This window comes from Myodes glareolus, chromosome 7 (genome assembly GCF_982192425.1).
Source record: "Myodes glareolus chromosome 7, mMyoGla1.1, whole genome shotgun sequence".
NCBI classification, from domain to species: domain Eukaryota; kingdom Metazoa; phylum Chordata; class Mammalia; order Rodentia; family Cricetidae; genus Myodes; species Myodes glareolus.
In genome coordinates, this window is record NC_142032.1 from 78,495,036 (window position 1) to 78,510,030 (window position 14,995).

The window sequence follows — 14,995 nt, forward strand, 5'->3', positions numbered from 1 at the left end:
GACCCCAGGAAAGAGCAGAGGTGGGGCCAGCACTGGGATGGAGCACTGACTCCATGGAGACCAAATGGAGAGACTTAGCTAGCTGCAGGATACAGTAGCCACCAGGCCACCCTCAGTGTTTTCAATACAAAGGGTCTGTAATTTGTTTCTCTTTGCTGTGTAAGTCACATTGTCCTGGATTTTCTGTCTCCCAGCTGTTCCATGCTGGGTGTGGGGACAGGGCAGGAGCTCTGGTTTTTCTCAAAGATGGACTTTGAAACTGGTGTTTATGGGTTCCTCCTATCCCGTGTCAGGCACTGAGTGGCACATCTTCACCACTTATGGAGTCTTGGAAGACTGGCTCCACAGAACAACCTGCTGTCCTGATCACAGCCACTAAAATCTCACAGCCCTGGAAGGTTACTACCAAACTCTGCAGCTAACTTATATAATTACATTTACTTATTTAGTGTGTGTGTGTGTGTGTGTGTGTGTGTGTGTGTGTGTGTGTGTGTGGCACATGTGAGTCAGATGTAAGTCAGAGAATAGCTCAACTTTCAGGGGTCAGGTCTCTTCTGTCATGTGTGTTTTGGCATCAAACTTGGGTCACCAGGCTTAGTGACAAGTGCCGTCACCTTCAGAGTTCTGTCTCTAGCCCTAACGGTTTATGTTTTATATTTTCTCTCCTTCTGTTTGTCTGTTATATAGTCCAGGTTGGCCTCCAACTCAAAATCCTCCTGCCTCAGCCTACCGATTACAGACACTGTCACCACACCCACTAAGCTTAATTTTCAGTTCTTGACTATGGGCAACCCTGGCTATTTTCCTGTGGTTTAAGGGCTATTTAGGCTTTCTTTCCAGGAACTTCTGGCCTATACCTTTCTTCTTTTGCCGCTATTGCTCCATCATGTGTATAACTCAGCAGAAAGATGATGAGCTGACCATCATCAGAGTCACCCCCAACAACCAGAACTAACTGCTCCAAGAGGCCTTCCCCTCAGCTGTCAGGACAACACTGGTATAACAGACCGCCTCCACGAGTATTGGCTCTCACCTCTGGATCTAGTACAGGCTTCTCTGTTGGCACAGCCACCCGGCTGAGATGGGCAGTGTCACTTTCCGTGGTCTGTAGGACTCCCAGAAGCTTATGCTGTTGTCTGAAATGGGATTTTGTTTCAGCAAAGAGGCAATAACAAAGAATACACACAAGAGGACAACCCCATGAAAGGGACCACAGAACCTTTAGCACCCACTTGAGAAGCTTGGCTGCACCCTACACAGAGCTCAAGGGCATATATGGGTTCCCTCTCCTTTTGTAAACAGCGGGACAATTAGTAATGAAATCAGAGCCCAGGTAGAGAAGCCAGCTGACCTCCCCAGCTGACTAAGAACTTGTTCACAGACAGGCCAAGGAGTCAGCCTTAAAAAGGGCCGCCAAGCCCACGGCCTGTTTTGTATAACCTGGCAGCTAAGAGTGGCTTTTATGTGTTTTAAGCACTGTTAAAACTAACAACAAATAACAAAAACCCCAGCTGCCAAGCCTGTAAGATTTCCCAGAAGGCCCTTTACCAAAATTGCCAACCCCAGGCTTAGAGACCCACCCGTTCCCTTTGCTGTAGATGGCATGCACCCCACATGTGCAGAGCCCTAAAGCACACAGGAATCCAGGGATGAAGAAGGCAGCCTTGGGCTAGTGCTGCCTGCTGCAGAGCTGTCAGCAAACCAGTCCTGCGGTGGAAACTGAGAGAGTCTGATTTATGGCCGCGGTGAAGTGGAGCGATTTCCATCTGGGGTTTGCAAACATGCAAGAATGGATAGCTGTGCCTTGAGCCATTCAGTCTTTCAGCACAGTATGAACAGGAGCTCCCCGAGGGGATAGAGGGGATGGACTAAGACTTGCAGGGCATGTGGCTTGGCTAGCACCTCCCGCTTTGTGCAACAGAGTTTCCATACCCTTGTCCACTTCTTGGCCTAATGCTACCTCAGGTCATGGCACTTGGTGATCAACATTCAGGCTTCACTGCGGTCCCTTCCTGCTCCTGAGCCAGACACTTTATACAGTCTGCAATGTGCACATTCCTGCATAATGGCCCTGGGAGTATCTCTGTACACCAAGATGGCATGACACTGCAGGCTACAGCTGGTCTGTTTCTTTGGGAATCAATTTTCCCTGAAGATCAGAGGTGAGTCTATTGTGCTAATAACACTTGCCATTTCCAGGACCTATGCTACATGCTAAGGAACAGAATCTGCACCAAACATACTTTGACAAACAAAAGGAGTCTCCAAGGCTGGTGCTTTGAGGTATCTTTGCAACAAGTTAGTTTGGGGGTGGGCTCTCTCCCAAGCTATGTAGAGTGCTTCAGTGAAACCCGGAGGCAGATTAAGCCAGTTCAGGTGCAGAACAAAATGAACAAGCCAAAAGCACTCACATGAAAGAAAGCATATCAGTGCTATGCTCTGGGGATGGAGAACAAGGGGAGGGGGCAACTCTAAAGTCCCTAGTCAAATGCTCTGGAATACGGGACAGCAGGTCTTCATCATTACTGAACAGGATTGGGAATAGCTGAGAAACAGAGAGGCAAACTCAAGGCTTCGGTCTCAGGCATGTATAGACAGGATGAGATCCCAAGGGCTCTGACCCAATAGAAGGTTTTTCCACTGAGGAATTTCTGATATGATGGTATTATTGGTAGGTGATAAAAAGTGAGAGGCAGGTTCACTGGGGGAATATCCCTGGGTTGTTAGCTTGCCTGGTTACTTCCTGTTATTGTCTCTGCTTCTTGGCTGTTATTACAGGAACTTCTCTTCCCTGCCACAACCTCCTCACCGATGGACTGATACTTCTGAGTGCACCAATTAAACTCTTCATTGTTTCTGCTAAGTATTATAGTCAAAGCTAAGCAAAAATGCCTATCGCAACAACAACAACAAAAAAAGCCAGGGTTGGGGAGTGGAGAAGGCTCAGTGGTTAAGAGCACTGACTGCTCTTCCAGAGGTCCTGAGTTCAGCAACTATATGGTGCCTCACAACCATCTGTTATGAGATCTGGTGCCCTCTTCTGGCCTACAGGCATACATGCGGGCAGAACACGGTACACATAATAAATAAATAAATCTTTAAAAAGAAGAAGAAGAAGAAGAAGAAGAAGAAGAAGAAGAAGAAGAAGAAGAAGAAGAAGAAGAAGAAGAAGAAGAAGAAGAAGAAAAGAAGAAGAAGAAGAAGAGGAGGAGGAGGAAGAGGAGGAGGAGGAGGAGGAGGAAGAGGAAGAGGAAGAGGAAGAGGAAGAGGAAGAGGAAGAGGAGGAAGAAGAAAAAGCAGCCAGGGTTAATGAGACCATTCTGGCTGTACTGCATTGGGTTCTGCAGCTGCCTTGGAGAGTACCTGCTTCCCAAAGGGCCCGTTCTGTCCATGGCTTGGCTGCAGGCATTGGCTCCCCCTGCTGCCCTGCACAGCTCAGGATTGGTGGTCACTGGGGTGACAGCGAGCAGCTGAGGGCAGAAAAGTTGATTAGACAAATATTCAGTGGAACCCTGCAGCCTGACACAGAAGAGGACAGTGGTCAAAGGCATGGGCTTTCCAGGTCTCCGGTCCCACCTGGTAGATATGGGGGCACAAAGGTGACAGCGCCAGCCTGGGGAGGGTCAACTTAGAATACCTTATGCATTCCCAGATTATTCTGACCAGGGAATAATAATCCTTTGATGAGTAACTGAACACTTCTGTCACCTAGCCAGTCATCGCTCAAATCACCTGGGCTCAGTTTCCTCCTAAGAGACTGGAGCCCACACAGATGCATGTGTGCTTGTCTGTTCCCTTCCTTCTCCTGTACCATCTAAAATGGAATGGGATGTGATGCCTGTCTGCAGGTGAATGTCATAGTTAGAAGTTTGTTGGGGTCAGGGGATCAGACTTCTCCAGAACCCTGGATCAAGGGCAGTCAGAAATACTGATGGGATACTACCCAAGATGACTGCTACATAGTAGGACAAAGGTAATTAGGAGAGAAACTCATTTGGGGACTCTGGCGTGCTGCCACCCTTTTGCATATCACCCACCCCACAACACTGGGCTTCTTTCTGTTCCTTAATGTAGCCAGCTCATGGACACCTCCAGCTGTTCCCAGCTCACCTTCCAGGCAGTGACCAGAGACCTCTGTCAGATCAAGCATGGCTCACTCCCAGGCACTCTGTCCCCATATGTCTATTGGCTCCATTGATAGACCTATAAGCTCCTTGCCACCATGGGTATACTGTCTGAGCCATCTCTGTATTCAGAATACTTGGAGCATCTGAACTTGATGAAGACATTTCCTGGGTGCTTTATGAGATGCCTGACTGGTCTGGACAGATAGACAGAACTTTATTCTCAATACTAAGGTCTATTTTGGTGTTATCCCATTGAGAAACAGAAATGGAAAGAGGAAGCTAGACGTAGGCCTGGCTGGACTCCAGCTTCAATTTGCAAATTTGGCCAAGCTACTCAAGCCCGAACTTCACAGCTGTGAAATGGGTAGAAGGCCAGCGTTCAGGTTGCAGAGAGGAACTCCTAGGGCTTTGGAAGGGAAATGACTGGGGACCATCATGGCAATGTGTTTGTGCGGTGGGGGTGGACAAGCATGTCCAGCTTGGTTGAAATCAACTATACACTGACCTCTGGGCTGTCCTCCTTAGCCTTCAGCAGACTAGACCATGATTTTGTTGGTGGTTCCTCGTTATCCTGCAAAGACAGCATCAGACGACATAAGTAGAGATGAAGCCATTACTGTGCATTGCTCCCATACAGGGAGGGCAGAGAAAAAGGGCCCCAATCCACATTTCTTCAACAGACTGGACAAAAGGCAACCTCTGGGAAGATTCACCCCAGCCTCTGTTCAACAACCGGAAGAACCACCTCCAGAGAGCACAGAGCAGCATGGACAAGAATGTGGTCTGGCAGCCGAGCTGACCTTGCAAAGATGTGACCCCAGTTGGCTACATCTATAATCCAGGCAGAGACCTGCCTGTTGTTGGGTTACCATGACCTCAGCAGTAGAACCAGAGTCTGTGCAATATGCTGAGGAGTACCTATGGCCTCAGCTTCCCCAGGTCCCAGCTCTACCCCACCACTGACCTTCTAATTTGTTACTGGAGGTCTGGGCGGTGACATGAGTGAGGAAAGTAGGCCAGGGAAACAATAGAGACTCTGTGGCTTATATTCTGGGACCAGCTTCAGGAGAGCCACAGCTTGCTGCCTATTCAGCCACAGACTGGCCTGGCATCTTGTAGCATAGACCTAAGCCATTCCAGAATTGTAGGTAAAAGACCAATGATCCACAGGTTAGTGCTTGGCTGACAGAAATAACCCAGCAGCTGCAAGGTGGTGGCTGAAGTGGGACCCTGGGCAGATGGAGAGCAGCTGTCCATAAACAGGTGCAGTGCAGAGTCTGCGGCCAGAGAGGGCTGCTGCTCAAACCTCGCCTGTCCTGGGGAGCCCCCATCCCTCCTGCGCCCTCCACCCCACAGGTGCTAGTACCTGCTGCGGAGTGGCAGGTAGCTCGGGCTCTTGGCTGAGGAATACCTGTTGCAAAGCTGCATTTTCCACCTGGATGGCTTTCAGCACAGCTGAGGCATCCTCCTCTCGGTCCTCAGACGCAGATGCTTTGCGAGTTGCTGACAAAGGTCTGTCTTTCCGGCTACCAGGTCCTGCAGAAAGAAAACACAGATGTTCTTCAGCTTGTGTTCTCAGAAAACAGCTCGAAATTCAATAGATCCTACTGAGGGACACCCTGTAAAAGAACTGGCCAGCCCCTTTAAAAACGTCAAGGTCTTGAGGGGAGGGATGATGAAAGCCTGGAGACCTGTTCCAGACTAAAGGTACCCAGGCAGGCACAGTAAATAGCTGCAATGCAAACCTCAGGACTAAAGTCAGTGAAACACACACACACACACACACACACACACACACACACACACACACCTGAACAGCCGTGTAAAAAGTTGGGCAAAGTCATGCACAGCTATTCCCCAATTATAGGGATGGAAACAAGGATTCTAATAGGCTTGATAGCTTGCTGGTCTGGCTGAAATGGTAAGTTCCAGGTTCAGTGAGAGACCGTGCTTCAAAATCTAAGGTGGAGATGCCATGGAGGAAGACACCAATGTTAACCTCTGGCTGCCACATCACCTGCAAGGGCATACACACATGTACAAAGACATAGAAAGTGGCGGCGGGGGTGTGGGGATGGACTGTAATTGTGGCAAGGAAAGAAATCTGAATATAGCTGTGGCTTAGATAACAGTTTTACACTAATACTAAATACTCCAAAGTTCATGAGTGGACAGTGGTATTATACAACTGACATGCTTGTGCTTGGGGAATCCATGCTGCGGCGTTGAGTGCAAAGAGGAAAGTTATCTATAACTTATTATCAATAGTTTAAGGAATAAACAAAGACAGAGTCACCCCCCAGGCTCCCTTATCTATAGGGGATTAATTCCAGAAGACCACACGTACTGCGATTCTAGAAGGCTCGGGTCTCTTACATAAAAGGTATAGAGTTTGTGCATAACCCCCACACCCTCTACACACTGTAAGTTACCTCTAGACAACAAAGGCTGTGCCAGTCACTGTTCTGATGACTGGCAAAGAGGAGAGAAAGCAGCCCTCTTGGACACCAGGGCAGCTGTGTCTGTGTGTCCTGGTACAAGTTTGCTGAGAAAAAGTACCCTTCTACTCCCTGCACTTTGCTAACAGGTTCTGATTAGCTCCTACCTGGACCCTCAACTCTCCTGCCATGCTCTTGTCAGAATACTGCATCTAAATGAGAGCAGCACAGGATTCTCACGGCTGGAAGAACTCATATTGGTAAAATGTCCACACTGACCAAAGCAATCTTCTGAGTCATTATCATTCCCATCACACACAAAAAAACCTTAGCAAAAACAAAACAACAACAACAAAATAACCAAACCAAAAAAAAAAATCCTTTAAATTCATGGCTCCATCAGTTAAGTGCTTGCCATGTAAATTAAGCACAAGGACCCAAGTTCCATTCCTGGAGTCCATATGAAAAATGATAAGGTGGTAAAAGACTGCAAACCCAGTGCTGGGGAGGTGGGCACTTGAGGATGCCTAGGCTTGCTGGCTAGCCAGCCTACCTACCATACTTGGAAAGTCGCAGGTCAGTGAGAAACCCTGACTCAAAACAGGGCATAATGAATAATATGTCAACCAATGTTGTATCCTGGCTTCCACAAGCATGCGTACACATGTGCAATGTGTACACATACAAAATCATGCACCCACATACATATATACACACACATACAAAAATAAGTAAAACACTAATTAAAGTGATCAAAATTGGACTTGGGACTGGAGAGGTGGCTCAGTAGCTAAGAGTGACCGCTGTTCTTCCAGAGGACCCGAGTTCAGTTCCCAGGACCCACAGTAGGCACCTTGTAACCTTCTGAAACTCAAGCTCCAAGAGAACTGACACTCTCTTCTGGCCTCCATGGACACAGGAACACATGCACAGACAGACAGACAGTGACAGACACATATAAATAAAAACAAATCTTTTTTAAAAAAATGGACAAAAACTTCGAGCTGGGAGGTGGTGGTGCACACCTTTAATCCCAGCGCTCGGGAGGCAGAGGTGGGTGAATCTCTGTGAGTTTGAGGTCAGTCTAGTCTACAAGAGCTAATTCCAGGACAGGCACCAAAGCTACAGAGAAACCCTGCCTCAAAAAACAAAAGCACAAAACAAACAAACAAACAAAAAAAGAGTGCATAAACTAGATATGAAGGTGCACAGCTTAGATGGTTGATGTGGGAAACAAATGGAAGAAGACCTGAATAAATGCTACTCAAAAGAACTGACAGGGTCGACAAGACAAAACGACAGCCTACAGAATGGGAAAAGATCTTCACCAACCCCATATCAGACAGAGGTCTGATCTCCAAAATATATAAAGAACTCAAGAAATTGGTCATCAAAAGAACAAATAATCCAATAAAAAAATGGAGTACAGACCTAAACAGAGAATTCTCAACAGAGGAATCTAAAATGGCTGAAAGACACATAAGAAAATGTTCAACATCCTTAGTCATCAGAGAAATGCAAATCAAAACAACTCTGAGATTCCATCTTACACATGTAAGAATGGCAAAGATCAAAAACACTGACGACAACTTATGTTGGAGAGGTTGTGGGGTAAAGAGAACACTTCTGCATTGCTGGTGGAAGTGCAAGCTGGTACAGCCCCTTTGAATGTCAGCATGGCGATTATTCAGAAAATTAGGAAACAACCTTCCTCAAGACCCAGTAATATCACTTTTGGGTATATATCCAAAGGATGATCAATCATGCCACAAGGATATGTGCTCAGCTATGTTCATAGCAGCATTGTTTGTCATAGCCAGAACCTGGAAACAACCTAAATGCCCCTTGACCGAAGAATGGATAAGGAAAATGTGGTCCATTTACACAATGGAGTACTGCACAGCAGAAAAAAATAACAACATCTTGAATTTTGCAGGCAAATGGACTGAGCTAGGAAACATCATTTTGAGTGAGGTAACCCAAACACAGAAAGACAATTATCACATGCACTCACTCATAGGTGGTTTTTAAATGTAAAGCAAAGAAAGCCAGCCTACAATTCACAATCCCAGAGAACCTAGACAACAATGAGGACCCTGAGAGACATACATAGATCTAATCTACATGGGAAGTAGAAAAAGACAAGATCTCCTTAGTAAATTGGGAGCATGGGGACCTTGGGAGAGGGAGGGGAGGGGAGATGCAGGGAGGGGAGCAGACAAAAATGTAGAACTCCATAAAAATCAATAAAATTTTACAAAAAGAATTGACAGGGCTTGAGAAATGGCTCAGTGATTAAAACCATGTACTGCTCATCCAGAGGATGTGAGTTCAATTCCCAGCAACTAAATCAGGTGACTCACAGCCAATGGTAACTTTAGATCCAGGCCAGAGCCTTTGTAGGTACCTGAACTCATGTAAACATACTTACACAGAATTAAAAGTAATAAAAGACAAACCTTATATTTAAAAAAAGAACATGCAAAACCTACTTTAAAAAAGAATAATCAAAGGGCTAACAAGTATATGATAACCATACTTAAAACACCAAGCAAATGCAAATCAAAACTGCTGTGTGCTATGGACATGAGTTAGAATGGTTGTGTGTGTGTGTGTGTGTGTGTGAGAGAGAGAGAGAGAGAGAGAGAGAGAGAGAGAGAGAGAAAGAGAGAGAGAGAGAGAATGGTATAAGAAGTCCTTCTCTTTGTGTGTTGCTTTCATTGGTTGAATAAAGAGACTGTCTTGGCCTTTTGATAGGGCAGCCCTTAGGTGGGCAGAGTAGACAACAGAATGCTGGGAAGAAGGGAATTGTGGCAGACGCCATGCTTCTCCTGCCCAAGACGGACGCTGGTTAGACTCATGCCAGTAAGCCACAGTCAAGTGGTAATACACATTAACAGAAATGGGTTAATCAAGATGTGAGAGTTAGCCAGTAAGAGGCTAGAGCTAATGGGCTAGGCAGTGTTTAAATGAATACAGTTTCTGCGTAATTATTTCGGGGCTAAGCTAGCCAGATGGTGGGACGCGGCCTGCTCCTCCTTATTACAAGAGAATACTAATTACCTGAGTATCCATGTTTATTGCAGTACAGCTGGAGAAAGTTAAGTCAACCAAGGTGTTTCTGACAGATTAATCTTTTTTATATGGTATATGCATATGGGTGGAGTATTATTCTGCAGTAAAGAGGTTGTGTTCCTATCATCTGCAGTACCATGGATGAAACTGGAGGATGCTATGTTAAATGACATAAGCCAGGCACTGCAAGAAATACCACATGTTCTCATCCATTGGCAGAGACTAAACTACATAGCAACATAGAACTGAGTAAAAAGCTCCCCAGAGGTTGGCAGAGGACAAGAGAATACAGAGAAGATATGAAGAGCCTGGGTAATAAAGATGAGGTACAGTAAGACACAGGGCTTGGCTCTAATGTTTCATAGCACAGTAGGGGAATTTAGTCCATAGCAGTTGACCAGACATTTCCACAGAGCTTGAAGAGAGCTTGAAGATTCCTGCCACAGAAATGGTGATGGAAATGGAGATGGAAAGTCTTGCTACCCCAAGATGACCATTATGCATTACACCCTAGATCAGCTAAATAATGCTCAGTTATAGCATGGTGAGAACAGTAGTGACACCTGCCTTCCTCAGTAGCCCTGCGTTCCCAGGTCCCAAAATGTGCAGCTCCCCCGGGCTGGTATCCAGGATAGCCAGTGTGCTATTGACCTTGGCTGTGGATGGAACTGCACTGAGAAGCTCCCAGAAGGGTAGAGCACACCTCTGATGTTTGTGAGGGCATTCCCAGAGGTCAGACCATTAATACATTAACATATTCTAACAAATTTCATTTTATATTTTTCTTTATTTTGCTTATTTACATATTGATTGAATGACTTATGTGTGTGTGGACATGCATGTGTGTGTGTGCGCGTGTGTGTGTGTGCGTACACACGCAGGTATACTGTAGAGATCAGAGGACAATTTGGTTCTCTCCTTCTACCATATGGGTTCTAGAGATTGAATTCAGGTTGTCAGACTTAGCAGACTTCTTTACTTGCTGAGCCATCCTCCCAGGCATCTATGAAAAATGTGAATAAACTTCACTCTCAGGAAGGTGGAGAAGTAGGTCACTAGGGAGAGCCTTTGAAAGGCATACCTCATTTTTGAGCCCTACCTTGATTTGTTTGTTCGCTGAGACAAGGTCTCACTATACAACACAAGCTGACCCAGAACTCGTCACATTCCTCAGCCTCCCAGAGGATTACATGAATAAACCACTGTGTCTGGTTCCTAGTCACCATGAGGTCAGCAGCTCTGCTCCACTACACCCTTTCGGCCATGATGTCCCACCTTAAAAGGAGCCATGCAATGAAGCCAAATGACCAGGAATGGAAACCTTTGAAGCTATGGACAAAAAGTCTCTCTGCATCTTAACTGTTCCTTTCAGGTATTTGTCATAGAAAGAAGACTCTGGATAACACAACTAGGTACTAGCTGGAGAGAGCTTCTGGCTCTTCTGGAATCTAAGCCAAGGAGGAGAATGTCCCTCTCAGTCAGCCAAAGTCAGAGTGACTGCAAATGTCTGGAAATGGGAGGCTGCCTGACAAGGTCATATGCCTGGGATAGGTGTGCTTCTGATTGCCAGCCAGTGTTCCCTACATGGGACTGTGCTCCTCATGGAGATAATCCTTTTTCATCTTTTATTTTAAAAAAATGGCTGGAATGTGGAATCCTTAACATTGTGGGAGTCCAGGTGTGTAAAAGGATAGTGAGGACCACACTTCATACAAAAAGACTGTACCTAAAATAGTCGTGAGGCAGGAGACAAGGAAGAAGGAAGCTGAAGGCAGTGGTGTTGGACTTCTCTGCTGGAGATCCGAACCCACAAACTCACTCTGATTCCAGGGTAGCAGAGGCAGGAAGGGGCTCCCAGCCTGGTGAGAGGTACAGAATGGCAGGCTCCTGACTCATCTGACTCATACCATACTGTAGTCTTCCTGAGTTGAGGTGGACACTGCTCTGGGTGCAAGATAATGGCAGTAGGTGTGACAGCCATCCCCAGCCTTCACTGACCTTACAGTCCTAGAGCTGGGACAGACATGGAGTAGGCAGAGGAAAGGTTAGACAGGATGGCAGTGGATATATCCACTCAAGATGAAGTCCAGGGAGAAGACAACTAAGGGGAGGCTGGAGGCAACAAAGCCATGACTGTCAACACAAGGAAGCTTCTGCAGAAACAAAGCCTAAGAGAGGGAGAGCTTGGCATGCTGAAGAATGATCAGTAGGCTGGAATGGGGCAGCAAGGTTGAAAATGGTCAGCAAAAGGCTGGGGAGTTTGCAGCTGGGTTCTTGAGGGACCTCATGGATCTCAGCTACTCTTTGAGGCCATTCCCATCTTGTTTACTGCTGCATGTCTGCATCTAGCACTCTAAGTTCTGTCAAATGAATGGATGGGGGAAAACTCAGTCCAACCTTGTAAATCTCAGTGTTTGTGAAAGGCATTCAATCTCTAACCAGTAAAGTGCAGCTGAAAAGCCCACACCCGCTGCAGCCCCTCCAAGTGGTCTTGTGCACAAGCAGCTAGGACCATGGCCAGAGCTCAGTGAGCATCAGAAAATGTCCCATTGACAGGAGACTGGTCAGGACAGCAGATTCCAAAACTACCACAGTCGTTAACTACATTCCCCTCTTCCCTGCCTACAACAATCAAAAATTAGTACCCAAAGAGTTACATGCTGGCCCTTGGTTTTTGACTGCCAGTCTGTGGACACGAGCTCAGAGGTCTGGGGCTACCCTGGAATAGTGGCCCAGAGATAACTAGAAAGACCACAGCATGGCCTCCAGGACAAGGCGTACGTTGGCCTCGACCACCCAGCACAGTGCTCGACTCTTCTGGTAAAGGGGTCAGTTTTGTCTGAGTGACAGATTTGGCACACTCTTCCACAGCTCCATCAAGGGGGCTGTTTGTGCTCTTTTAGCAATATTATGCTAAGAAGATGACATCAAATTGTCACCATCTTCTAGGAAGAGTTTGGCTCTGCAGTTCCACCAGCAGTGCTGTACTCTTGCTGCCTTCCAGAATACAGCGTCCTCCGAGTCACACTGCCGATGGGCACCACCTTTCCTCTCACTGCAACCTCCTTTTAACTCTTTTTGATGCCCTCATCTCTCATTTGTACCAACACTGGTCTGAATGCCACACGATAGTGAATTTATTCTCATATTGAATCCAGGGAATAGTAGATTTATTCACTCTGTAAATCCAAGCCACTAGCAAAAGCCAAACTGCACATTTTAATTTATCCCAAACTGCTCTTTTTGGATGAGAACCATCCCTCTTCCAGTAACCCCACTCCCTTTGTTTCCCTAGTACTTGGCTTTCCTCTCTTAGCTAAAAACAAAAGGTGTGTCATCCAGAAGATTAGCCATGAATTCAACACATCACAAAGAATCTACCAGAAGGTGAGCCACCTCTCTACCAGCTGTGCCTCAACAGGCTCTAATTTATAACCACAGCAAAACTGCCTCTGACTGACTACATTCCAGAGTCTTAGAGGGTCACCCAGGAACCCACTGCAGCAGCAAAGATAAAATGTGAGATCAGTAAGCATCCATTGTTGATCATAAACCAGCAGCCCACAGTGAAGCCTGCGTGGGTCATATGCTGTGGGATTTCCGCTATTTCCTTTAAAGAACTGCAGAGAGATGCTGTACTGGTCAGCTCCCTCACTGTCATGACCAAATGGATACCTTATAAAAAGACCTCAGCACTTTAGCCCACTGCCCTTGGCCCTGCTGATTCCAGGCCCACAGAAGGCAGAACACCAAGGCAACAGGATAGAGAGGAGGAGGCTGTCTACTTCATGGCAGATGAGGAGCAGGGAGGTAGGAAAGGGCCATGGCAAGGTTCCTGTCTAGGCATGTCCCCAGAGACCTACTTCCTTCACCTGGGTCCTGACTTCCAGTTTCTAGAACTACAATGTAAATATCGGATTTATGCAGGATATCTGATAAGCAACCCTTATGAAAGGGTCACTTGACCCCCAAAGACATTGTGACCCACAGGTTGAGAACTGCTACTCTAGAGAACCCTCATTAATACACTGCTCTAAGAATCAAAATAGCAGAGGCAACTGGTGATCTGCGGTTGATCAGATAGATCCAGTGACATGCATTTTCTTGGGTTAGCATGTGGTGATTAATATTGTCAACTTGATTAGCCAAAGAACTGCCTGGGAGACTAGTGAAACACACCTCTGTGAGTCAGTGAGGTGATTCCCAACACATCTAGACCTTTAAGAGTTCTAACTCAATGAACAGACTATCTCTTAATGAAAATATGATGGCGTTATTGGGAGCTGGTGAAAGGTAAGGGGTAGGACCTAGCTGAATAGGGTAGATCCCTAGAGACACATCCCTGGGGCCTAGACTTTGCACTGGCCTCTTCCTGTATTCCTTTTCCCTCTGCTTCCTGTCTACCATGAAGTTGTTCCCTTGCACACTTCGGCCGCTGTGATGATCTGCCTTAGAACAGACCAGGAAACATAATTCGAGTGACCAGGGAATAAACCTTCTGAAACAGTGAACCAAATTCAATCCTACTTCCCTCAAGTTGTCCCTGTCAGCATGGTGCCAGAGCCACAGCTACTTCTGTACAACGGCCTGTGTGGCTGGCTCTGGTATGGAAGGAACATGCAGGTGCTCCATACACAGGGACCTTCACAGCGCCCATGGTGTCATTCGGGGAGCACACCTTCCACAATCTTATCAGACCAAATAGACCTGATACATTTCTCCCTACCCACATAGGCCATGGCCTGGGCCAGGAAACATGGGGCTTTTGAACTCACATTGTGATTATTAGGAAAGGAGCATTTCACACCCCTCCACCTGCTGGCTTGCAGAGCAGAGAAAAAGGGAGCCTAAAGTCCCTGGGCCATCTCTGGCCACCTGTGTGAGAAGTGGTTCCCACAGTGAGTTTCCTAACCAGAAACTATCTAACAATCTCATAGGCACCTGAGAACTCTTGGGAACAAGTACTTAGCTATTTAGATCCACTGAGTTAGAAGTAGGTGGCTGGGCTCAACCATTCTAAGGCAAGTTCAAATTTGAGAATTAATTGATCTGAGGAAAACACGCCTAAGTTCAGAAGAAATAGTTTTCTAATAACAGCGTGAGTACTTGGACCTCATAAGCCTAAGACCCCACCAAAGACGTGGACTTTTCGTGTCTAAGTGAGCCATCAATTCATTTCCTTTGGTACTTAGGCTGTCTGATTTTTTTTCTTCTTCTTTTACAGACAGAATATCACTTAGCCCAGGCTAGTCTCCAGCTCACTGTGTATCTGGGTCTGACCTTGAATGCTTGATCCTCTCAGGTACTGGGACTGCAGGTGTGCAGCAGCATACCCAGCCACTATCAGTTTTTATC

General features: G+C 46.5%; 1 protein-coding gene across 6 annotated transcripts in view; it reads right to left on the reverse strand.

The window, feature by feature from the left end:
- Positions 1 to 14,995, reverse strand: part of Katnip (katanin interacting protein) — a 172,329-nt gene that overhangs the window by 56,157 nt on the left and 101,177 nt on the right. For 5 of the 6 annotated variants that reach the window (XM_048460577.3, XM_048460573.3, XM_085693049.2 and 2 more), the window contains 4 exons: positions 5,494 to 5,663; positions 4,633 to 4,698; positions 3,364 to 3,470; positions 1,034 to 1,136 (listed from right to left, as the gene is read on the reverse strand). In XM_048460577.3, coding sequence (XP_048316534.3) covers positions 1,034 to 1,136; positions 3,364 to 3,470; positions 4,633 to 4,698; positions 5,494 to 5,663 — 446 coding nt within the window. The remainder of the gene's footprint in view (positions 1 to 1,033; positions 1,137 to 3,363; positions 3,471 to 4,632; positions 4,699 to 5,493; positions 5,664 to 14,995) is intronic. The other variant, XM_085693048.2, reaches the window with a different exon arrangement.